We start from the raw sequence: 22,600 nt of genomic DNA on the forward strand, positions 1-22,600 counted from the left end.
CCTGCTGCTGGTCACAGTCTGTGCTGTGTTCTCTTCCAGGACAAGGGGTGCACTCTGACCCCCGCCCCGCCCCCACCAGCGGTGGCAGAGGCGGCGGACAGGCAGGTGAGCTGGGGCCTGAGACCGTGCCCGCAGGTCAGTGCCCCAGAGGCCGCTGGTGACTAGAGGGGCCACGGGGCAGAAGGCAGCATGGGATGGGAGGAGGAGGAAGGTTCAGGATAAGGAGATGAAAGGGGGAACGGACAGCACTGTGAGGGCCTCGGCCATGAAAGGGAAGAGAAATCACAGTGACAGCTGGAGCGGTGTCGGCGTTAAAAGCTGCGGGCTGTTTTTTTTAATTTTATTAATTACCAATATATATTGACAGATTTCTTATTTTATTAAAGATTATGTTCCATGTCATATAACAGGATAGAGTATGTTATTATTTATTAAATAATACATAATAGAAGATATACTAGCATATTATCTTCTGTTTATTTATTAGCAGATAGTATATAATACATATGTAGGTGTTTATACACATAATATATAATTCATGCATCTATATAATATATAACCCATAACAAATAATGTAAGATTATGATTAATATATAATATAACAAGATTACATAACAATAATGATGTAATATTACCCATTGTATGTCTTGGTTCATGACACATTCTCATCTTAGGTGCCTGTCAGAGGTATTTATGTATTAAAATTAATATTATAAGACACAGTTATGAACCTATCACCCAGCATCATAACAGGAATATTGACAGTGACATACTGTGTCCTCTTTCCCTATCCTGCTCTTGGCCTTTTCTCACAGGAAGTAACCAGCATCCTGAATCCTGGCTTACCCTTGCCTTGTGTTACTTTCACACACACAACATTTAAGATCAGTTAAAACAAATGAACTGCAGGTACATGCAATGAAGTGGATGAATCACACACTCCATGTTAAATTGAAAAAGTAACCCCTAGAAGGTAGCCGATAGTGTGCTATGCTTTTCACTGTGTATATATATGTCAACTAAACTCACTGAATTAAGAACAACTACAGCTAGAGTCCAGGTGGGAGAGGGACAGATAAAAGGTGAGGTGAGCAGGTTTGCTGCAGGTGAGCGAGTTCCTTTCCAGTGACATGTCATTCTCTCTGAAGCAGGAGGCAAGGCCATCTGCTGGGAGTCAGGGAAGAGACAGAGGGAAGGTTAGAGGTGTGCAGAGAGCAGAGAATGTTGACACCACTGAGTGATAAGTGGGGAAATGTGCTCACTAGAGAAATCCTGGAGGATTGCCTGGCAGCGGCAACATGATGGGCATTGATTTGTAGTCTTGGAAATCTGTGCTGGGAGAGCCTGCTGCCTGCAGGCTCAGAACAAGTAGAGCTGGGTGAACCGAGATGGAAGTCGGCCTGGTGAGGAACTGAAAAGGTCAAGGCTCAAGGGGGTTTTGTCTGTCATAAAGAGAGTGCTGACTGTGGATGCAGAGCTGGAAGGTTGGGAAGTGGAAGTAAGAGGAACGTGGACAGGCAGGAAAGCAGAGGAGTCAGCGCATGATGCCCCAGTGAGGGTGAAGGAGGGCCAGGGAGGCTGGTGGAGAAGAAGCTGGACGGCTAGAGGTGGGCATTTAAAGGAGAGAGGCTGGACCTGGGGTGGAGACACGCCCAGGTATGAGCCCGGGGGTAGGGTGAATGGGGGGTGGCTGGCTCAGGCTGACAGAGAAGAAGACCCTACAATGACCATACTGGGTGGTGGAAGGAGAATGAACTTTGACGTCTTGATGGTAGGAGGCGAGGCAATACAGAGCTGGTGGTCCAGGTGCTCCTGACTGAGGCAGATGAGCAGGGAGGCCAGGGTGGCAGGCACTGCTAGGAAAGGATCTGGGTTTTCCATGTGCTCCCACGAGGGGAGGAGCAATCATCTGAAGGTGGAAAGTGAGCACAAGGAGGCCAACCCAGGTTCCTGATCAAACGGGGGTTGTGAAGGTGCAAAGCGTCAACTCCAGTGATGGTGGCCCAGGAAGCAGGGACCACGGGTGAAGTGAGGGGGCACTCAGAGAAGAGAGGGAGAAGAGTCTTCTGGGTGTAGGGGGAAGAGAGGCCCCAGGACAAAGGAGCACAGAGGCACAGTGATGAGGATGGACTGGCTCTATGGTGACACTGCAGGGACGGCTGGATCTTTGTCCTGAGGGCTTAGGTTGGGGGGACTACTGGCCTCATGAGGATCCCCCTCTCAGCAGCCTGGACAGAGGCTCTCGCTCCTGAGAGCTGTGTGGCCACCACTGTTCCCGGAGGGGCTCTGCCTCCATCTTCTCTTATCAGACTTTCCTGCCCAGCCCCCGACCGCCAGTGAGGGAGCCTGGGCCTCGCAGCTGTTTGCCGTGGAGGGACACAGGCTCCTCGGAGGAGCAGGCGGATCTTACTTTGCTCCGTAACCCAGGGCCTAGCAAAGCGCCAGCCCAAGTGTGGGCCATGTAGGGGCTCGGATACTTACTATACTAACTCAAAGCAGTAGAATTGCAGAGCTGGAGGAAGTGACCACTGAGCTCACAGAGTTCACTGCCCACACCCCCATTCTACAGATGAGGAATCAGAGACCAAGCAGTGAAGCAGCCTTGGCCAAGGTCACGCTGCTCGTAAATGCTGGCCTGTGTCGGGCATGCCAAGTGATGAGCTGCAGTGAAGGGGCTGAGAGGGGTCTCTGGGGCCAGAGAGCTCGGGTTCAAGTCCCAGCTCTGCCATTTATTAGCCGTGTGATTAATGAATGTCCTTACCTTTAAAGTGGAACTCATAGTGGTGCCAACTCATTGGGTTGTCATGAACACAGCGTTCCTGGAACAGAAGGACAGAGTTCTGTAAGGGTTTGCTGTTGCTTTGTTTATGATTATTATCACCAAGTGAACCCTGAAATGAAGAACAAAGGCAGCAAGAATTTTTATTTTAAAGGAGTTTCAAATCCTCTGATGAATGCTTCATTTCATCTATTCAAGTTTTCATTTGACCCTTATTAACAACTACACAATGGATGACTTTTGAGGCAATCTTGCTTCATGTCTTTAATTCTCACTAACGACACAGGCTATTTAACAGGCAGCAGTTTCTTTTCCAGGAAGAGGGACAAAAAGTTAAATATGATTCAGTGCCTCTCGGTCCCCAGTGAGTTGGTTGTGACCTGTCAACCCAGCTTTGGGGAAGTGCCCGCTCCCCCTGGGCCCACTGAACTGCCCCGCAGCCTCCAAGGGGTGCCGTACCCCCACACGAATCCAGTCTCTTGGTTCCTATCTTTGCTTCAGATCCCTCAAGGACTGCCCATGCCCCAGGGCCCCATCTGCCCCACCAGCCTTGGCTGCTGGACTCCAGGACACCATCCTGGGTCTCAACCATCCCCTGTTCCTATGACCGCCCCACTACTCTACATTTTGTCCTTCAAGTGTGGGCTTCTGTGGCTCGCCACACAGCAGGGGTCTCCCCGTCCTCCACCTTGGGTAACTGCATCGTCCTGCACGGTGCCTAGGGAACCCGCGTGGAGGCAGGAAGAATACAGAACAACAGGTGCTCAGAGGTGCTGCCTTTCCCACTGCAGGGGCCCTAGAGAGCTTTCTCCCAGCTGGTTGTTCACAGGCGCTGAACCTGTGGAATCTCGATCTCACCAATTTAAAGGGCATCATCACTAATTACAAAAGCAATCATTTCTTCAGTAGCAAAAGGAGAAAAGACTTTGTGTTCCCCACCTCCAACTGTTTTCCTCCACCTTCAGATGTTTCTCATCTCTGGGCAAGGGTAGAATGCAACTCACAGAATATTATTTTTCAATGTCTTTTCCCACTCTGAAGATTGCTTTCCCAGAACCGATGAAGGCTAGAATGGTTTAGCTTCCCTGGACTGAGGATTCAGAGGCCTGGGGGGAAGGGGGGAGGGGGAGGTGAGATAACTCAGCAATATTGAACCTAACAGAGACATTAAAAATTTCTATTCTAAACAGAAAGGAAGCAGGATGCTATAGAAACAGGAAAACCATAGTTGGAAATGCAATAACGAGTTGCAAGAGAATAAACATAAAGATGTAAAAATGAAAAAGGACATCAAAATAAAAAAAGTTGGGAATGGGAGAGGGGAGCAAGAAAATGTAGATTTTTTTCTTTCTTTTTTTTCTTCGTTATTCTTAGGATGTGTTGGAGCCTACGTGTTTATCAGTCTAAAGGAAATAGATATAGTAATGGGCTGATATATTTGAAGAATAAGGTAACCACAAATCAAAAGCATACAATAGAGTCGCAAAAAAAACCAAAAAGAAACAAACTCAAAATGGCTTAAAGACTTAAATATTACACGCGACACTATAAGCTTCTCACAAGAAAACATAGGCAAAACATTATTTGACATACATCTCAGCAATGTTTTCGTAGGGCAATCTAAGCAACCCAAGCAACAGAAATAAAAGCCAAAATAAATAAATGAGACCTAATTAAACTTATAAACTTTTGCACAGCAATAGAAACCATAAGTAAAACTAAAAGACAACCTATGGAATGGGAGAAAATATTTGCAAAAGATGAGACAGACCATGGCTTAATTTCTAGACTATATAAATAGTTCATACAACTTAATAAGAAAAAAATAAACAACCAAATCCAAAAATGGGCAGAACAACTAAACAAGCAATTCTCTAATGAAGACACACAGATGGCCAATAGGCATATAAAAAATGCTTAATATCGTTCAATTATCAGAGAAATGCAACTCAAAACTACAATGTTATCATCTCACACCAGTCAGAATGGCCATCATTCAAAAGTCCACAAACCATAAATGCCGGAGAGGCTGTGGAGAAAAGTAAACCCTCCTACATTGTTGGTGGGAATGTAGTTTGGTGCAGCCACTGTGGAAAAGAGTATGGAGATTCCTCAAAAGACAAAAAAAAAAAAAAAAAAAGGCTTATCACCTAATCCAGCAATCCCACTCCTGGGCATATATCCAGAGGGAACCTTCATTCCAAAAGATATCTGCACCCCAATTTTCACAGGAGCACTGTTTACAATGGCCAAGACATAGAAGCAACCTAAACATTCACTGACAGATGACTGGATAAAGATGTGGTATTTAGATATAACAGAATATTACTCAGTCATAACAAAGAAGGAAATAAGGCCATTTACAGCAACATGGATGGAACTGGAGATTATCTCACTAAGTGAAATAAGTTAGACAAAGACAAGTATCATATGATATCATTTATATGTGGAATTTTTAAAAAAATGATACAAATGGACTTATCTATAAAACAAAAAACAGACTCACAGACTTATAAAACAAACTTAGGAGTTTGGGATTAACAGATACAAATTACTATATGTAAAACAGACAAACGACAAGGATTCACTGTAGAACACAGGGAAGAATATTCAGTATCTTGCAACCTATAATGGAAAAGAACCTGAAAAAGAATAGACTATGTATATGTACAACTGAATCACTATGCTGCATACCTGAAACTAACAAAACAGCTGTATAACTGAAACTAACAAAACATTGTAAATCAAACACATTTCAATTTAAAAAAAATTGATAAGCTCTAAATACCTTTATTCAAAAAATCTTGAACACTTCCCTCATAGAAAATTTAAAATGGGTAGCTTGAGCAGGACCAAATTATACTGGATGGGCAGTTACATATCTTCTCCAGCACGTGGCCCATGCTACACACACATCGTGTTTTCCTACAGGTAAGAACAGCCCTGACTGCACAGCGAGTGACTCTTTCTGGGACAAGGGCCTCTGTGGCAGTGGCCTCCTTGTCACCGCTGCATCTCACCAGGAGGCCAGGGTTTTCAGAGGGGAGGGGACATAGAGCTCATACACTTCAAATTGACTTCCCGAAAAAACTATGGAAAAACCAAATTCACCTGCAGTGTAGGAAACATGAGCAGGGCCCCTAAGCAGACCGACAAGCCCAAAGTAAGATGACCCGATGTTCAGATCGGAACCAGAACAAAGACCACATGGCCCCAGTTAAATGACCACCACCTCACCTGCAATGAACTGCTCGTACTCAATGTCAGGGATGCTTCTGTTGAGACTTGGGAGGTCAAAGGATTCGGACCAGGGATCGGGGCTCTGCCAGTGGTAGAGTTGGCCCCAAGGGAATAGCACCAGTACCGGCTCCTCCATCTTCAGCAGGGTCTTCAGGAGGAAGGCAATGTGGATGCAGACGTTCCTAAGGAGGTTGAAGCCCTCTGGAGGGTTGAAGTCACACAGAAGGTACCTGGCTGGGAGCAAAGGAGAGCGGGTCTTCAGGGCCAGGCCTCTGTACAGGAATCCCGGCTTAGATAGAACAGATACAACGGGAATCCCTGCACAGCCCATGGCCTAGACTCCAGACACATTCAGCAGCTTCTGGTTTGTAAAGTGGAGGCACTGCCCACCCATCTCCATGTGGCCAATTACTTCAAGTCCGGGAGCAGTTGCGGAAGACATCTTGGCATCCGTCTAACACCACTAAGCACCCGACTAGCATCTGAGCACCCGTTCTCCAGGGGCTCTCAAACTTCTTGTTCTACAGAACCCTATACACTCTTAACAATTACTGAGAACTCCAAAAGGCTGCTATTTATGTGAGTTTAATCTATCACTATTTCCTGCGTTAGAAGTTAAATAAGAAGTTAGAGAAAGTGTATGAATTCACTTAAAAATATTAACAATCTACTGTATGTTACCATTAATACTCTTAAACAAAATATATTTCTATTTTTCAAAAGAAAAATCATTAGTGAGAAGAATAGCAGTGATTTTAATTTCTGCAAATCTCTTTTGGACTGGTGAGAGCTGAATTCTCCTATCTGCCTCTGCATTCCCTGTTTTGTGATATCGCAGGCCAGGTTTTCCCTGGAAAACCCCGCAGGAACTCGGGAGAGCAAGAGTGTGCAAAAGGCAGGTGACATCCCGGCGTTTCTATGAAAATGGTCTTGCACCTCAGGGGCCTTGGATACACTTTGATAACTGTTGCCCTATCCAAGGCGAGACTCTTCTACACAAGAGCCAGGCAAGGGTCCTGGATTCTGTAATGAGTTACCGCCAAAACACCCCTCCCTTCTCTGTGTGTTTCTCACAAGCTCCATTACTGCAGATGAGGATGTAATCCTCAACTGGGGCCTCTAATCCCAGAAGACTGCTAACTTCAAGAGGGAGGGTCCCATCTACCATCCCTACACCCCGCATAGTTTATTTTGAGTCAAGCCCTAGATAACTGCTTATCGGCACTGACCCTTGTGTCTTTTTCCTGAGGTTGACTGAAGGAACCAACATCTGGATGGAACTGAAATTTCCCTGCAGATAAACAAGGCTGATAAGCCACCCCATTCCAACATCTGATTCTGGGGCTCTTCAAAACCCGGGTAAGGCCCCGCTTCATCTAAGATGGGTCCTCCGCCTGCCCTTCCCGGGGGGTTCTGGGAGGCCGCGGCCACCAAGGGCGACCCAGACTCGCGGCCCCAGCCCCATTGCCTGAGGGGGAGGAAAGCTTGAGGCTGTGCCCAAGCCCTGCCCCGCCCCGCCCCAACACGCTCCCCAGCACCACACCCCTCCCCGGCCACCGCCCCTACCCCGATCCCACCCCGGTTCATGTCCGCCGGCCCCGCCGACGGCGCGGACGTACGTTTACCGTCTGTGGGACGCCGCCCCAGACAGGATGTCGGCCGCCGACTGACCAGGCCAGAACTAGTCGCCCGGCCGAGCAAGCCGCCATCCCCAGCAGCAAGCACCGCCATGGTCCCGGGCAGCTGCACACTTCCGGAGCCCGCTACCCGCCCCAGAAGCGCACGCCGGCCCGCGCAGAGCGTGGCGCCTGTAACCATGGCAACTCCGCGGGACCCTCCCCTAGCGCTTGCGTCGTGCGTCCTCCCGAGTCTAGTTGTGCGAGGGCAGAACTTGCGGAGCCAATGGGTGCCAGGGCGCAGCCAGGACGGGGGTGGGGGGAGGCTTATGGGACAGCTGGGTGGGGCCGGGGAGGGCAGGGCCGCCCGGAAGTCCTGACCTGCAGGTGGCGCCGGCCGGAGGCTGGGGCGTTGCTGCCACCAGTGGGCGAGGCAGCGGGGCAGCGGGGCGGGGGCACCCTCACCTGTCCGTGTGTGGGGATCAGCCTGGGCTCCGTGGCCTCCGCTTGCACCGGACGTGGACCCAGGCTACCGGTGGGCAAGATAGAGGACTGAGCCCAGGCACGCACGGCTGGCCAGGTAGGGCACCTGAAGTGCAGATCCGCCAGGCCCGCTGCCGGCCTTGAATACGCGCTGCTAGGCAGTTTCCAAGAAGACGGGATCTGTCATAAGAGGGGAGGTAGGGCTTGGGTACCAGATGTCGGGTTGGGTGCAGTCTCACAGGAGAGCCACGGTGAGAGGGCGCAGAGCGGCCCCTGTGTTGGCGGGGCTAAGAGTTTGGGGTATAGGGTCGGGGTGGTGTGTGCCTTTCTCTGTGGTCTCCTCACTCCAGAGCAAGGGGCTCTGCTTCCCCCCTACCCTCACTGCACTCCCTGCCTTCCCCAGCACCACCTGGGGTGTGGTCATGTCGAGGCAGGGAAGGCCCAGGGAAGGGGCTCATTCAGGGGCAGGGGCCACTCTGCAGGGATGCTGGACCTGACAGCAATGCAGTGCTTCGGAACTCCCCTGGGCTGGGTTTCTAACCAGTGGGATGGAAGGGCCTTTCCTTCCTGGGGTGCATTTGGGGGAACTAGATACGTCATGAATGTCAGCCCTGAAAATGGAGGCTGTGCTACATCCATTCTTGGAAAGAAAAATCAGGCCCTTCCAGCCCAGGTGACTCAGAAAGTCAGTCAGCAATGTTCGGGGTCCCCAGTTTAGGATTTCAAATAGAGCTGAGCGGCTCAGGAGGCCAGATCCCTGTCCGTGGCTCCAGGAGTAGGCTTTCTGCTGGGGGACAGGATCCTCACAAACACCTGTGTCTTTGTGGGTCACTCCCCTCTGACAAGCTGGGAGGCAGGGTGCAGTTGTGGGAAATCGTGTTTCCATGAGGAGAGGGCCACCAAGTGGTGGGGGCACAGGAGACAGTGAGAAAGAGTCCCACAGCCTTTCTGGAATCAAAAAACTGGCAAATGTGAAAAAGTGCATAATTTGTTTTATTGAACAGGCTGCTTATGTACTTTTGGAGGGCCAGGTTCAAGGACTCTGCATCCCTCCAGGACAATAGCCTCAAGAGAAGAACAGACAGAGCAGGAAGAGATGTGGGGTTTCTCCCAGGAATGAGGCAGAACAGGGATTTCTGCAGATTTGCAAGGAGACCCCGACCGCTGAGCACCGGGTTACAACCCCACGTGACCCTTGTCGTGTTTGGCTTGGGCTCTGGGTCTGGCCTGATCATGTATTCTTCCAGCTGAGTTCCAGAAATTCAGAGGGTAGACTTAGAGAGGCTGCGTTTGGAACCCAGTGTGGAGACGGAGGGTCCTTTATCCTGAGTCCCCTCAGCCTAATCACTGTAGCTGAGTTCAAACACCACCCAGGCCCCCAGGGTGGCCGTGGAGGGAGAGCAAGCCTGGCAGGTGACCCAGGGGTCCCACTGCTGTGCCCCTCCCTTATCTTTGTTCCCTTTCACCCCGGAAGGTGTGATTGTCTCATGTCATGGTGACAAGCCATCTCTCTTCTCTGTCAGGTGGGATCCCCACCCCCGCTCAGCCTTCTTTCTGCATGGATGCTGAAGGACCAGGCTCACTTGAAGTTCTGAGTTTGAGCAGTTATGTGGAAACAAAGAAACCAATGGAAACAAAGAAACAAGTCATTGTGGCAAAGCTCCCCACCACAGAGAAGCTGCCCTGAGTGGAAGGGAGGGTGTGGGCATGCCCATTTGTTTCGTGTCTCCCAGTGCTCTTCGCTTTCTTATTGCAGACCTGCATGGTTACAACAAAATGATCTGCAAAACTGAAAATATTTACTCTCTGGCTTTTACAGAAAAGGCTGACCAGCCTCTGGTTCCCGTACCGGTCAACTGATTGGAGTACCTTTCCAGTTTGGAAACATCTGGGCAGGCCCAGGTTTGCAAAATTCTTTAAGAGTAGTTATGGAGTTTTGCTTCTAAACATTTTTATGGCTCTATACTTCTGAGCTGAGGTTGTGCTGTGTAATTCTGAGCCGGGATTTTCTCAAACTGTTTCTTATTTCTTATACCGGACACCCCTAAATTCCAAGGGGAATGGGATGTTAAGGAAGCCATGGAGTTTAGGAAAAAGATACAGATTTCATTTCCATTTAAGCATCGATGTATCTCCATCCTAGGCAGTATCGGTTCTGTGGTATTGATAGGGGAACTAAATAGCAACCAAATTTATAGAAAATAGTGGGTCATTGGGTACACAAGTTCTTCTTTTCAACATTTTTGTAGTGTTTGCAGTTTAAGATGACCGTTCCTGAGAAACAGGCAGCCTCTTAGAATGAAATAGCATTTTCCCTGAACCATACTCAATTTTTATTTCGTAGACAGCAGGAAGGGCAATCACACATCCAACACTTGGGGACCTCAAAGATAAAACGTAACTTTCTGGGAGCACACTCCCCCCGTCTCCCTCTGCTCTTTTCACTGTCCCATTGTCCCTGAAGGCTCTTTTGTATCTTCTGCTCATGACTCCAGTAACTCTTCCTTCTCGTCCCTCAGCTGGTAAGTTTACTTTTCTACTTTGACCAAGCAAACTGAAGCCAACAGAAGAGAACTTTCACCAGCAACTCCCAGCACATCCGCTCGCCTTCTGATGTCTGTGACCTCACTCTCGCTGCCCCACCTCTTATTACAGGTGACATCGAAAGCCAGATCATCCAAAAGTCACCAGGGGGCCCATCCATACAATCTTCTCCGGGCTGTCACTCCCACATCCATCCTCTCTGTCACTACCTCATCTATTTTGTTCTCCTGCTAGTTGGCTCCTATCAGTATATAAAAGTCCATCCTCTTAAAAGAAACAAACAGCACTCCTTGACTCTAATTGGCCCCCACCAATTGCCACCCCATGTCTTTGCAGCAAATCTTTAATGAGTCGTTTAAACTCACTGTCTGCATATTCTCTTGAGCCATTCCCTTTTGCACCCACTCTGGCTTTCCCCCTGATCCCTCGCTCTATGGAAACTGCTCTGTCAAGGCCATCAGTGACCCCACGTTGCTAAATATAGTGGTCAGTTTTTAGTCTTCATCATGCGTGGCCCTTTGGCAGCATTTGACCCAGCTCTTCCATTTCTCCTCCCCCGTGTTCCTGCTTCACTTGGCCTCCAGCCCATCGCTCTGCTTTCGATCCACTGGCTGGTCTTTTGCCAACGTCTCCTCTTTTTTCCAAATATTTACTGCGAATGTGCCTCGGAGTTGGGTCCTGGGTCTCTCCTCTATCTCACTGCTATACTTTTGGTGGAAGCAACCAGACTTGGATATTGACATGCCATCAATTTCTCGATTTGTCCAAAACTCCCTGATTGGCCTTTTCCATTTGGAACTCTCTCCCTGATACTCATATTCTTTTTCTTTCATTCATCTTGCTTTCACATTCATACATATGTTCTACTGTGTAAATTACTTTTCCAAATTTTGAATCAGTCCATACATATCATGTGAAATGCTCAGATCTCTATTATTTCCACTAAGATGCTTATTCTACCTTAGAACCTTTCTGCATTTCTGTATTTATGTCAATAAAGTGAATAGTATTTCTACAAGCCTCATAGTTAAACAGTGTGTTTGTTTGGGGCTACTATGTAACATGAAATAATGATACATCAACATAGTCCTTTTTCATTTAATTTTATGTAACACCAAGATGAGGTTTTTGCACTGAAGACTGTTTCATTGAAATTTTACCTACGTTATGGACAGTCAGTTTATGTGAAAGCCCTCATTTCTCCCCTTTTCTGATATATTTTCCATTTGGCTATTATAACATATACCTTGGCATGAAATAAAATTCCAAATCCATTCACATAATAAAATTAATACATTTAAATTATATTTTTTAATGTTAAAAAGAAAGAAAAAAAACCCCAGACTCCTCTACCTATTAGGCATTTCTGTGGCAATATCTAATAGACTCCTTAATCATGACATTGAAGAACTGAGCTGATTCCAGCCCCTTTCCACCTGCTCAGCCCCATCCCCTGTGGATGGAGAGGACATCCATCCCATTTTCCAGGTCCAGATGTTGGAACCATGTTCTCTCTCTCTCTTTCTCTTACACACACACAGACAGCAAATCCAGCTTGTTAGAAAATTCTGGCTACTCTGAAATCATTAACCACATACTCCCTGTTCCCCACCCTCCTAGGAGCCACCTTCAACCCCTTGTTGGACACCAATTAGCCTACTTCTTCCATCTTTGCTTTTCTACAATCTCATCCACACAGAGTCAGAGGGAGCCTTTAAAAGCATACATTGAGGGGGTGGGTGTAGCTCAGTGATACAGTGCATGCTTAGCATGCATGAGATCCTGGGTTCAAACTACAGCACCTTCACTAAAATAAATAAATTAACCTCCTCCCAAGAAAACTCAAAACAAAAGCATAAATTGGACATCACCCATCCCATCAAAACTCACTAAAAGGGTCACCATTCCATTAGGAGCCAAAGTCGTCCCAAAGTCTTCGAGGACCCGGCCTGCTCTGCCTCTCCGCCCACACTCTCCCCATCACTCTGGGGGCCTCTGGCTCCGGCTCTTCCTTCTTCCTCCGGATCTATTCTGCTTCAAGTTCATTACTCCTTGAGATCTGCCAGGATTGCCTTATTCCCTCCTGCCTGCCTCCCACCCCACCACCATCACCTGAGTTTGCTCATATCACTCTTATTTTTCCCCAAGCTCTTGCTACCCCCATCATGTTGCCTGTTTTCTCTGCTAAAACTCTGAGCCCCCAGTGATGGGGAGTCGTGTCTATTTTGTTGACTAATAAAGCCCAAGAGCCTTGGGAATGGGTATAGTTACTAGATTCCCATAAGTAGTAGGAGCTTATACAGATTTGCTGAATGAAAGCAGAGGTCCTGGTCCAATTCGATGGAGCACTTCTGTGTCCTGCTCAAAGATTAACTCTCCTTTCCTCCTGAGAGAGGATGACCACTTCCTTGGTGATCAAAGGCAAGATCTATTTTCTTTATGCTGTTAACCTTAGGCGGGGAGACTGGGGGATCTTCATTTATATTTTAAAATTTGATTCACTCTGCAGTTTGTCTCCTGTCTATGTATCCTTTTGAGAAACCGTTTATGAGTGATCATTCTTCCATCAGATTGAACAGGATCCAGGGGGAAGTACCAAGCCTGTCCCATCGGCCATCCTGTGTGTCATGTCCTGTGACCCAGTGGATGCTCAGCACGTAAGTGAACCAACAGGAGTGAGTGAAGTGATGGGAACATCTCATTATTGTGGTGGCTGCACTCTGTCCGATGCCTTGAGATTTGAGGAAGGGTTTACAACTGCGGAGGCGAGATGTCAGGTCCTCTGTGCTCTTCCTGAGTGCCCTGGCCTTACCCATTCCCCCAGCCCCCTCTGGGCAGCCAAGCCCAGGAGCTGGGCCACCGGCGATTGTGCTGATCAATAATCCACCTCACCCAATGTCCGGGGGTAAGAGCGGCCAGCACAACTGTTTGTAGACTCTGAAGTCAGGTCCTTGGAGGAATTCCTCACTGAACAATGTTTTGGACCTTTTATTTTTCTCTATAGCCTCCAGCTGAAGAAACAGATTGCCTTAGGTACATGAAAGGTGAGGACACCTACTATCCCCATGGAGCGCAGGTGGGGCTGGGAGTCTGCTGTTTGTACAGCCGGTGGGCTCGTGTTGCTTTGGGCATCCCTGTGCCTGAATTCCTGCAGTACACTCCGTGGTAAGAACGGGGGTGCCTGGCAGGGAGGGAAGCGGGTCGGGGGACTACACAGCTGGGGAGACGTTAACCTGGGGTGAGCGGGAGCCGGCTGATGCATGGAATCTCGGTGCAGGGAACTCTCCAAACTCAGAGAGGTTCCCACTCCCGCAGGGTCCCTTTGATCAGGGTGCTAGGCTGTCAGCACTGCAGGGTCCCTGTGAGGATCATGGTGCCTTCAGGCAGTGGGAAGTGAGGGGTCCAGTGGCAATTAAATTAACTGTGCACCCAAAGCCAACCCCCGTCTCTTTCAGCCTGTTTCCTAATCTGCAAAACTGGAATGATGTTAACCATCCCGCAGGTTTGTTGATGGGCTGGGACACACTAGACTGCCAGGAGCTGGAATTCCTCTGTGCCCTGATTGTAATCCTTCCTTCACACTATTTACTCTCACAAGTTCAGTCTCTCTGTCTCTCTCATTCACTTGTAACTTTCTCTACTGCTCTGGTTTCATTTGATTCCCACCCTCCTCCCAATCCCCAGATGAGTGAAATTAATTTCTGTGTGTCAGTTCCAAATTCCCGGGAAAGATGCTCTGTCCCCTCTGGATTGGTTGTCCAACCCATCAGTTGCAGTCAGAGGAGTGAGTCCCTCTGTGACCAGAGGAGGGGCTCTGCCCAGGCCCCCAGCCACCACTGTGGGAGCACATAGCTCTCCGAGGAGGAGGTACTGGCTGTGACTTGGTGTCACTAAGTGTGAATTTATCTCTCCTCTTGCCCCACATTCATCCTCCTAAACAAAGATGAAAATTAAACACTCCCGAGATTTGTGTCATGGAACACTCAGGGTGGGGGCTAAGAGGGCTGGATTCCCTGCTGAGTGTAAGGGGCTACAGTGACCCCACAACGAGAGCCTGTAAAGGAAACAGCACCGGCCCCACTGGACATTAGGGTGCTAAGTCTGCGTGACATTGAGCCAGGCTTCTGACCACAGCTCAGGGGTCTGTTCTGACCGGTTAGTCTTTGAAACCAACCAGCTTTGGATTCCTCAATCCCTCCCTGAGGTTTTACCTGAACCACGAGCTTCTGTATCTCTGAAGACAGATGATGAGGACCCTTCACGTAAGGCATTTGCACAGCCCTGTGCGGGAATTTGTGCTGCACGGTCTGCCCGGCGAGCTGACCAAAGTTCGTATTTTACTGATCTTAGAAATAGTCTGGTTTCCTGATGCACTGTTTCACTGAACAAGCAACAGAAGCCACCTCTGGCTGATAAAAGCAAAAAAGGGACTTAATGAAAAGATACTGGGAGGGTGCATGGAGTGGCCCAGACCAGAGCCGACCCGGGGGCCGTAGGAGATGTTGGGGAGCCTCAGGCACCAGGCTGCGCAGGGTGCTACCAGGCCCCCTGCTGCCCCAGCAGGGACCCCACTCCTCCTGACACTCCACCTCACTGCAGGTTCATGTCCCAGCAGGGCCAGGTCACACTGAAGCCACCAGCACACACCTCAATGGGGGAGTTGGCCCCTTCTCAGCTGAGGGCGTGCCTGGTGTGGGGAGATGCCCAGTTAGAGGAAGGCGGTTCCCCTACTGTTCCGAGTTAATGCGCAAGTCAGTGTCCATCACTCAGGAGAGCCGGGCTGGTCGGACCTCATTGTGGTGACTAGGCCGTCTGAGTTCACGTATTACTTTTTAGGTTGGAAGGCCCAAGAGGGAGAAAAAGTGGAGGTTCTAGTACTTATTTTATATTTCCCATGTACCAGGTGCGGTAAGCAAGCCACTTCAGACAAGGCCCATAACAACCACATTAATAGGCCACGGAGAAAGTCATGCAGTCAGGCCTCTGCAGCCCCGAAACCCGTGTCCTCATCAGTTCCGTAGTTACCAGTGGAAGTTGTAGGGATTTATGGGACTGTGTGCTCCTGTGGGGGCTGGGATGTGTGTGTTTAAATCCACATCTTCAGAAACTCGGCCAGAACCACAGCCACTGATTGTCTGCATGGAGGCAGAGGAGGGGAGGCTTCCAGCCTCTGGTCCAGCTCGTGTGGAGCTCAGAAGTTGCTCCTTCTGTCCTGAAAACAACACCAGAGCTGAGGGAGCTGCAAACCCACTGCTCTTCTTAGATCCACAAGAAAACTGAGGGGGAAAGCTGCTCCCAACACAGAGAGGCAGCCGGGCAGGCTTGGAGAGTCACAGCTCCCAGGGCAGAACCCGCTTTTGTAAGAACCCCGGGGGCAGGCAGATTTAACAGGTCCCTGAGGCCAGCTGGAGGCTCAGCGTGGGGATGTCCGAGTGTGACAACTCCAGGGGGCCAGTCAGAGGGGCCCCCTGCTCTTTTTCATGCATTTTACTTCCAGGACCGTTTCCTGTTCTCAGAGTGAAGATCATAGGAAAACTCCTCATGGTTCCTGCCAGGAAAGGAAAAAATAGCTCTATTGAAATACACCCAGAACATTCTCTTCCATTGTGGGGGGTTGTGTTTTGTTTTTTTTTTAATGAGAAATTATTTTACCAGAGCCTAACCTACCTGGGGGAAGGGAAATACCTTCTGTGTCACCCAAATTGGGGTGGGGGAAAGAGACACACTTGTGGAGGTCACAGCTCAGGGCACAGGCTCAATGAGAACTAATCACAGGACTACAAATGCCCTGCTCTGTCCCACTCCCCCAACACCTTACCTCCATTTCAGTAGGGCCCCTGTGTTATAACAGGAATAAAATTAAAAGAAGTAAATGTCTCAGGAGTGTCTAGGGAAAACCCAAAGACAGCGGGGAGATGGAAACAAGGACTCACGGGTGGCTTTAGCCTCTCGCACGAATAGCTGTAGCAAACTACACACAGCCCAGCCCCAGTAGATAAACAGAAAACCTCACAGAAGAAACTATTTATTTTGGTTCTCTTACCCAGTGCATTCCATGGTGCATCCTCGCCTAGAATTGAGTGGAAGCAAGTCCATCTCAGAAGGGACATACCTGAAGAGAAATGGCTTTCCAGACTCTGAAGGGCAGAGAAAGCACCAGCCTGGGTTAGAGAAAGGTGAGGGGTGGGGTAGGGGGTGGGCTGCATTCTTCCCCAAATAAGGAACCTTCCTGAGGCCAGCACAGTGGGAGGGAGGGCCATAGGGTGGAAGCAGCCAGACTTCTTCCTGAGAAGTGATAGGATGCCTCCAAGGGACCATTCAGATGCCCAAACTGTGTCCTGATGGTGGGAGCCAGTCGGTCTGCCTCAGAGCCCAGGACTGAGGTGGGCGCACAGCAGGCCGGTCTTACTTGGCCGGATCAATTTCACTTCTCCGAAACCCTGTGTAAAACATGAAGCGTGGACGACCTGGTGAGCACAGCTCTGCCCTCAAGACCGGTTTCAACTCCTCTCTTCCCAGAGAACAGCATCTCTGAGCCCGTCCTGGGTGACCTCACAGAGATCACCCTAGTGGCCCAGGCTAGTGACCGGGAACATGTACCTTCCTGCAGCCAACCCCAGACGTCCACTGATGCATCATATACTGGCAAAGATGTGAGTTCCTGTGCATTGGTCTAACAGCAGAGACTGCCACAGGCCCAAGAGGTGGTGTGTGGGACAAGCAGGGGTGCAGGAGTGTACGCAGTGCAAAGGTGTAAATGGTGGCAGGGGTGCAGGGGCTGTGGAGGGTGCAGGCAGTTCAGGGGATGCGGGGGTGCAGGCAGTGCGGAAGGGCAGAGAGTGGCAGGGGTGCAGAGGTACAGGGAGTGTAGGGGTGCAGGAAGGTGCTCCGGCACGTGGCCAGGGTCAGAAGGCAAGTGCACATCCTCGCAGTCAGCCTGACCCCGGGAGATTAGTGCAATGGTCTGGGGTGGCGGAGGGGGCGGCGGCGGCGGCGGCGGCGGCGGCGGTGGGTGGGAGGCTGCCCGGGCAAGCGGGTCGATTTCTTCTCTTCCCTGCAGCCTGGCCTTGGGGGGTGTTGGCCGCCGGAGATTCGCCAGATGTTGGACTCCAGGTAAGCTTGCTCCTGGGTGGTGGGGCGGTTAGGTCAGTGGGCGGTGGCAGCGGCAAGGGGGCGGAGCGGGGCTGCCCCTGGCGAACTGATGGAATAGCTGCCTTCTCCCGGCTGCCGGGCCTGGGAGCGGCCTCTGCTGCCCCAGGTCGCTGCACACACCTGTCCCACTCAGCAAGCTGAGTGGGGAGTGGAGGCGGTGTGGTTAAGGTGCAGGGCCCACGGGGATAGGGGGGCTGCCGCACGGAAGCCGGTCAATTCGCTCCGCTCTCCCCCGCGGCGGAGCCAGGGGCGGCTTCTGCTGCCGTAGAGGCGGGACGCCGGTCTCCAGGTGAGCTTGGTCCTGGGAGGCGGCGGCGGCGGCGGCGGCTGGGGGTTGGGGTCCGTTCCAGGGAGCTGCTCCATTTCTTCTCTCCCCCGCGGCCTGGCCTGGGGGCGACCTCTGCCGCCAGAGATTTGCCTGAGGTCCGACTCCAGGTGAGCTTGCTCCTGGGAGATGGGTGCGGTGCAGTCAGGGGGCTGGGATGGTGGTGGCTGCGGGGATAGGGAGGCTGCCCCGGGGGAGCTTGAGGATTAGCTCCCATGTCTGTGCCGCGTGGCCTGCAGGCGGCCTCTGCTGCGCCAGGTCCTGGGACAACCCTTTCCCACTTTGCCTGCTGGGGGCGGGAGGCAGGGTAGTCAGGGTGCACGGGTGGCGGGGGTCGGGGGCCTGCAGCGGGGGAGCGGGCACATTTACTCCCATCTTCCCCGCGGCTTGTCCTGGGGGCGGTGTCTCTTGCCCTGGGTTAAGAGACACGTGTATCCTAGTCAGCCTGGCCCCAGGAGGCGGGCGTGTTACGTTGGGGGTGGTGGCAGCAGCGGCAGGTTTTCCCATGGAGCCGGTCCATTTGCTCCCATTTCTCCCCGTGGTTTGCCCTGGGGGCGGTCCCTGTTGTCCCTAGTTCGCCGGACGTCCATCTCCAGGTCAGCCTGCTCCCTAGAGGCGGCCACCGTGAGGTCAGGGGGCAGGAGCGGTGGCTGCTGTGGGGGTAGGGGGCTGCCTTGGGGAGCTGGTGGATTGGCTCCCGTCTCCCCGATGGCCTGGTGTGGGAGTGGCCTCTCCTGCCTCAGATCACCAGACACACCTGTCCCATTTAGCCTGCTGGGGGAGGGGCGCCCTGGGAAGTGCCTTTAAAGTGTGGGGGAGGCGACGGCAGGCGTAGAGGACCTGCAGCGCGGAGCCTGTCAATTTGCTCTCCTCTTCCCCACGGCCAAACCTGGGGGCGTACTCTGCTGCCCAAGAAGCCGGATGCCCGTCTCCAGGTCAGCTTGCTCCTGGGAGGCGGGCGCGATGCTGTCGAGGGGCAGAGGCAGCTGCGACGGCCGGCTGCCCCGCCTAATGGGGCCACTTCTTCTCCTCTCCCCTGACCTGGCCTGGGGACGGCCTCTCCCGCCCAAGATTAGCCTGAAACCCCACACCCGGTCAGGTTGCTCCTGGGAGGTGGGCGCGGTGACATCAAGGGTTGGAGAGGAGGGGGGTCTGCCCCTGGCGGGCTGGAGGATAAGCTCCCATCTCTCTGGAGGCCTGACGTGGGGGTGGCATCTGCTGCCCCTCATTCCTGGGTCACCCTTCTCCAGGACATATTGCCCCGGGGGTGCTGTAGGCTGCGGGGGCGGCGGGTTGTTGGCGGGGGTATGGAGCTTGCCGCTTGGGAGCTGGTGGTTTAGATCCCATTTCCCCCACAGCTTGGCCTGGGGGCAGCCTCTGTTGCCCCAGGTCGCAAAGCACTGTTTCCCTGACAGCTTAACCACCGGAAGTGGGCAGGATGTGCTGAGGGGGCGGAGGCAGCCGCCAAGGCAGCGACAGAGGGGGCTGTCCCTGGCCAGCCGGTCAATTTGTTCCCATCTCAACATTTGCTGTCCCAGTTTCGCAGGACGCCCTTCTCCAGTTTATCCTTCTCCTGGGAGGTAGGCTCAGTGCATGCAGCCCAAGGTCTGGGCTCTCCCCTGGGGAGGGGCATAACGCTCTTCTTCTTCTTTGTCTTTATTCTTCAGCAAAGTGGTTACTGGCCCCAATTCTTAATTCTGAGAAAGTGTAGCCTGTGTTACGGAGGAGCTGCTGGACAGTGAGGTTTCTGGGTGGGTTTTCACATCAGCTGATGCCCCAGGCAGGCAGGAAATGTATTGCTTAGAGCTTCTTAGTCTGGAGTTGGGGGATGGCCCCGCCATCCTCACCATGCTTTTTAAAAATGTGTTACTCCCCTCTTTTTCCTAGGTGACATTTTAGGTTATTGGGTCCCAGATTGCTGGCACACTCATCCCTGTTTTCAAACATCTTTTAAACTTGGGTGAAGTGATAAGTTGGGGAAGAAGATGATTTACTGAAAGGTAAGAATACTTAAATTTGCATTAAAGCTACATTCTGTCAATCTTTCTCAAATGATTTTTCTCTGATTCTAAATCCATGACCTAGTGAATGTTGTACTCCTGTGTAAATCATTGATCTTCACATCACACTTGTTGAGTGGTCAACGAGATTTGTTATTTAGATTATTCCTGAAAGGAAAAGCTCAGGCTTTTGAGAATTCCTTGTCTGATGTCACCCAGGCAGTCACAGTAGAAGACAGAGCTGATATAAAAATCCCTCACCTGCCTGAACTGCAAAGCTTCTGGGATTACTGATCCCTGAAATGCAGGTGACTCTTGATGATAATCTGGGGGATGGTTTATATGATCAGATTCTTCCAGTCCTGTAAATGGGTTCCGTGGCCCCAGCCCCGGGAGAGCTGGTCATAAGGGCCATATCGTGAGGGGTGGGATGGGAAGGCAAGGTCTAAGAGCTGGCATCACTGAGATTCCACACTCGCTAAACACAGACCCCAGAGCCTAATTGTTGTCAGGTTCTGTTCTGGATTTGAGAGTGTGTTCAGACATGATTCTTGCCCTTCAGGGGTCACTGCCTGGGTGGAAGTAACCTTTACATAAATCTGGGGAGGATGACAATTAAGTAGATGGGCTGTTATGATTCTCAGTGTGCCCAGGCTCGCTCTTCCAGGCACTCGTGGGACTAACGAGAGTCATGTTATTCACTCATACACTGATTTATTACCCTTGAATTGATCATTTGTCCCACAGTAAGTGAAACAAGCGATGAGGAACCTGAGTTTTGTCCCCTTTCCTAGCACTGATTGTATCTGTCAGTCAGGCGCCCTGCGTATGCATTGTGAAATGGTGGTATTTCTTGCCCAATGGGACTGCACTGTCAGTTCTGAGAATCAGGGGAGACACGTGGGTAGGACAGCACACTGACACATATGGCACCCCCCCCACCCCATGAGACAGCATTGTCGATGCTCAGGTGACCCGATGTAGACCGCGGTGCTAAATCTGAGCATGTTTAGTGATCTTGGTGGCTATGAAAATACAGACTGCCGGTCCCTAATTCTGGAGATTCTGAGGGTGTGCACCCCAGAATTCTGCATTTTAAGAAGCACTTTAACTAATTCTGATGAAGATGATCTGAGTGTCCCACTGAGAAACACTGGTGTGCGATGCACCAGTATTGAGGATTCTCAGGGAGCGATGTTTTTTCAGGATGGTCCAAGGGCCCTCACGAGACTTTTGCCTTGGGTGTAATTGTATGTGTTCGAAAGTGATGTCTCTCACTTCCAGTGCTTGTCAGCATGCTCTGTGCAGGGATTTGCTCTCAGCAGATATCAAAAACTATAAGTCTTCAGGTCACCGAGCTAGAGTGTGGGCGATCTTTTATTTTGGTTTTCTTTATTGCAATGCGGAGTCTCCCGAGAAGAGATTCAGACTGAACAGCTTTGTGTCGGACTTTGGAAGACCGCTGGTGCCCAAGGGGTTCTCTGGCAGCACAATGACGAATCTAGGTCCCTCTTTCACTGCTACGTCAATGAAGTGGACCGCATGGACAAGGCCAAAGCTGGTATCCCAACCATAGCCCTTGACAGTGATGTTCGGCTCCAGGAAGCCATCAGATGCAGCATGTGGCCAGAGAAGGAGCCTAACGGGCTCATGAAATGTGACACCCCCAGCTTCATCAACACGGACCAGAACTCTTCCTTTGGGGAAGATGATCTCCTGATTTTGGAACCACCGATTGTTCTAGAAAATAAGCCAGTTGCCCAGACCTCACACAAAGACTTGAATTGGAAATGTGCTTTGTCAAGTGTTTCTCTGAAGATGTGAAGTCTGTCTTTGTATGGCAGGAAGTCCCCTTTCACAAAATTGTATGTGTTTGTGTCTGAGAGAGAGAAATGGAGACAGACAGAAAGACGGAGACAGAAGAGAGCCCCCTCAGAAGAGAGCTAGTTAAGGTGAGTTTTTGTGCCTTAGTAAACATTTGGGGTTTTGGGGGGAACAAAGTATTTACACTGTCTCATTCTCCTCGTTGGAAACCTTGGCCCCGTCCTCAGTGTCAGCGGCCTTGAACGGGGTTGCCATGGTGCTTTTCATCTGGCGCTGCCACTTCCACGCTCTGCCTTTAGCACGTTGCTTTGCCTCCCAGGGCTGCCACCCTTTAAACTGTAAGGTGAGGAGTCTGGAGTAGATGATCCATCCCAGCTCTGCTGTTTTGCAAATTTCTGATTTCGTATTCGGATGAGGCTGGGATACACCCAGAGCAGCATAAACCAGGCCCTACCTCCTGTCTCTTGCTGGGGCATCCCTCAGGTCTGTGCCTTCTACTCAAGCCTTTACTGAGCCCAGCTTTTGTCAGGAGCCCAAGTGCCTACCGGGATGGCAGGAGACCTGTCTCTCCTGGTCACGGTGGCAGACATTTCTATTGGTTGTGCTGAAACAGCTCTTCTGAGATCCTCCGGCCACC

At 50.8% G+C, this 22,600-nt stretch overlaps 1 protein-coding gene across 10 annotated transcripts; it reads right to left on the reverse strand.

The window, feature by feature from the left end:
* Positions 1-358: 358 nt before the first annotated feature.
* On the reverse strand, positions 359-7,910 carry LOC141577142 (GDP-fucose protein O-fucosyltransferase 2-like). 10 transcript variants are annotated; one of them, XM_074361233.1, is made up of 5 exons: positions 7,639-7,902; positions 6,017-6,253; positions 3,719-3,885; positions 2,762-2,819; positions 359-1,164 (listed from the first exon to the last, which is right to left on the reverse strand). In XM_074361233.1, exons 1-3 carry the CDS (start codon positions 7,835-7,837, stop codon positions 3,878-3,880), a joined length of 444 nt encoding a protein of 147 aa, XP_074217334.1. In that variant the 5' UTR covers positions 7,838-7,902; the 3' UTR covers positions 359-1,164; positions 2,762-2,819; positions 3,719-3,877. The 10 variants fall into 10 exon arrangements, with proteins under 10 accessions (XP_074217334.1, XP_074217335.1, XP_074217332.1 ...); XM_074361234.1 differs by having other exon boundaries at positions 359-1,167; XM_074361231.1 differs by having other exon boundaries at positions 359-1,853.
* Positions 7,911-22,600: the final 14,690 nt, after the last annotated feature.

Source organism: Camelus bactrianus, chromosome 3 (genome assembly GCF_048773025.1).
Source record: "Camelus bactrianus isolate YW-2024 breed Bactrian camel chromosome 3, ASM4877302v1, whole genome shotgun sequence".
In the NCBI taxonomy this organism is placed as follows: domain Eukaryota; kingdom Metazoa; phylum Chordata; class Mammalia; order Artiodactyla; family Camelidae; genus Camelus; species Camelus bactrianus.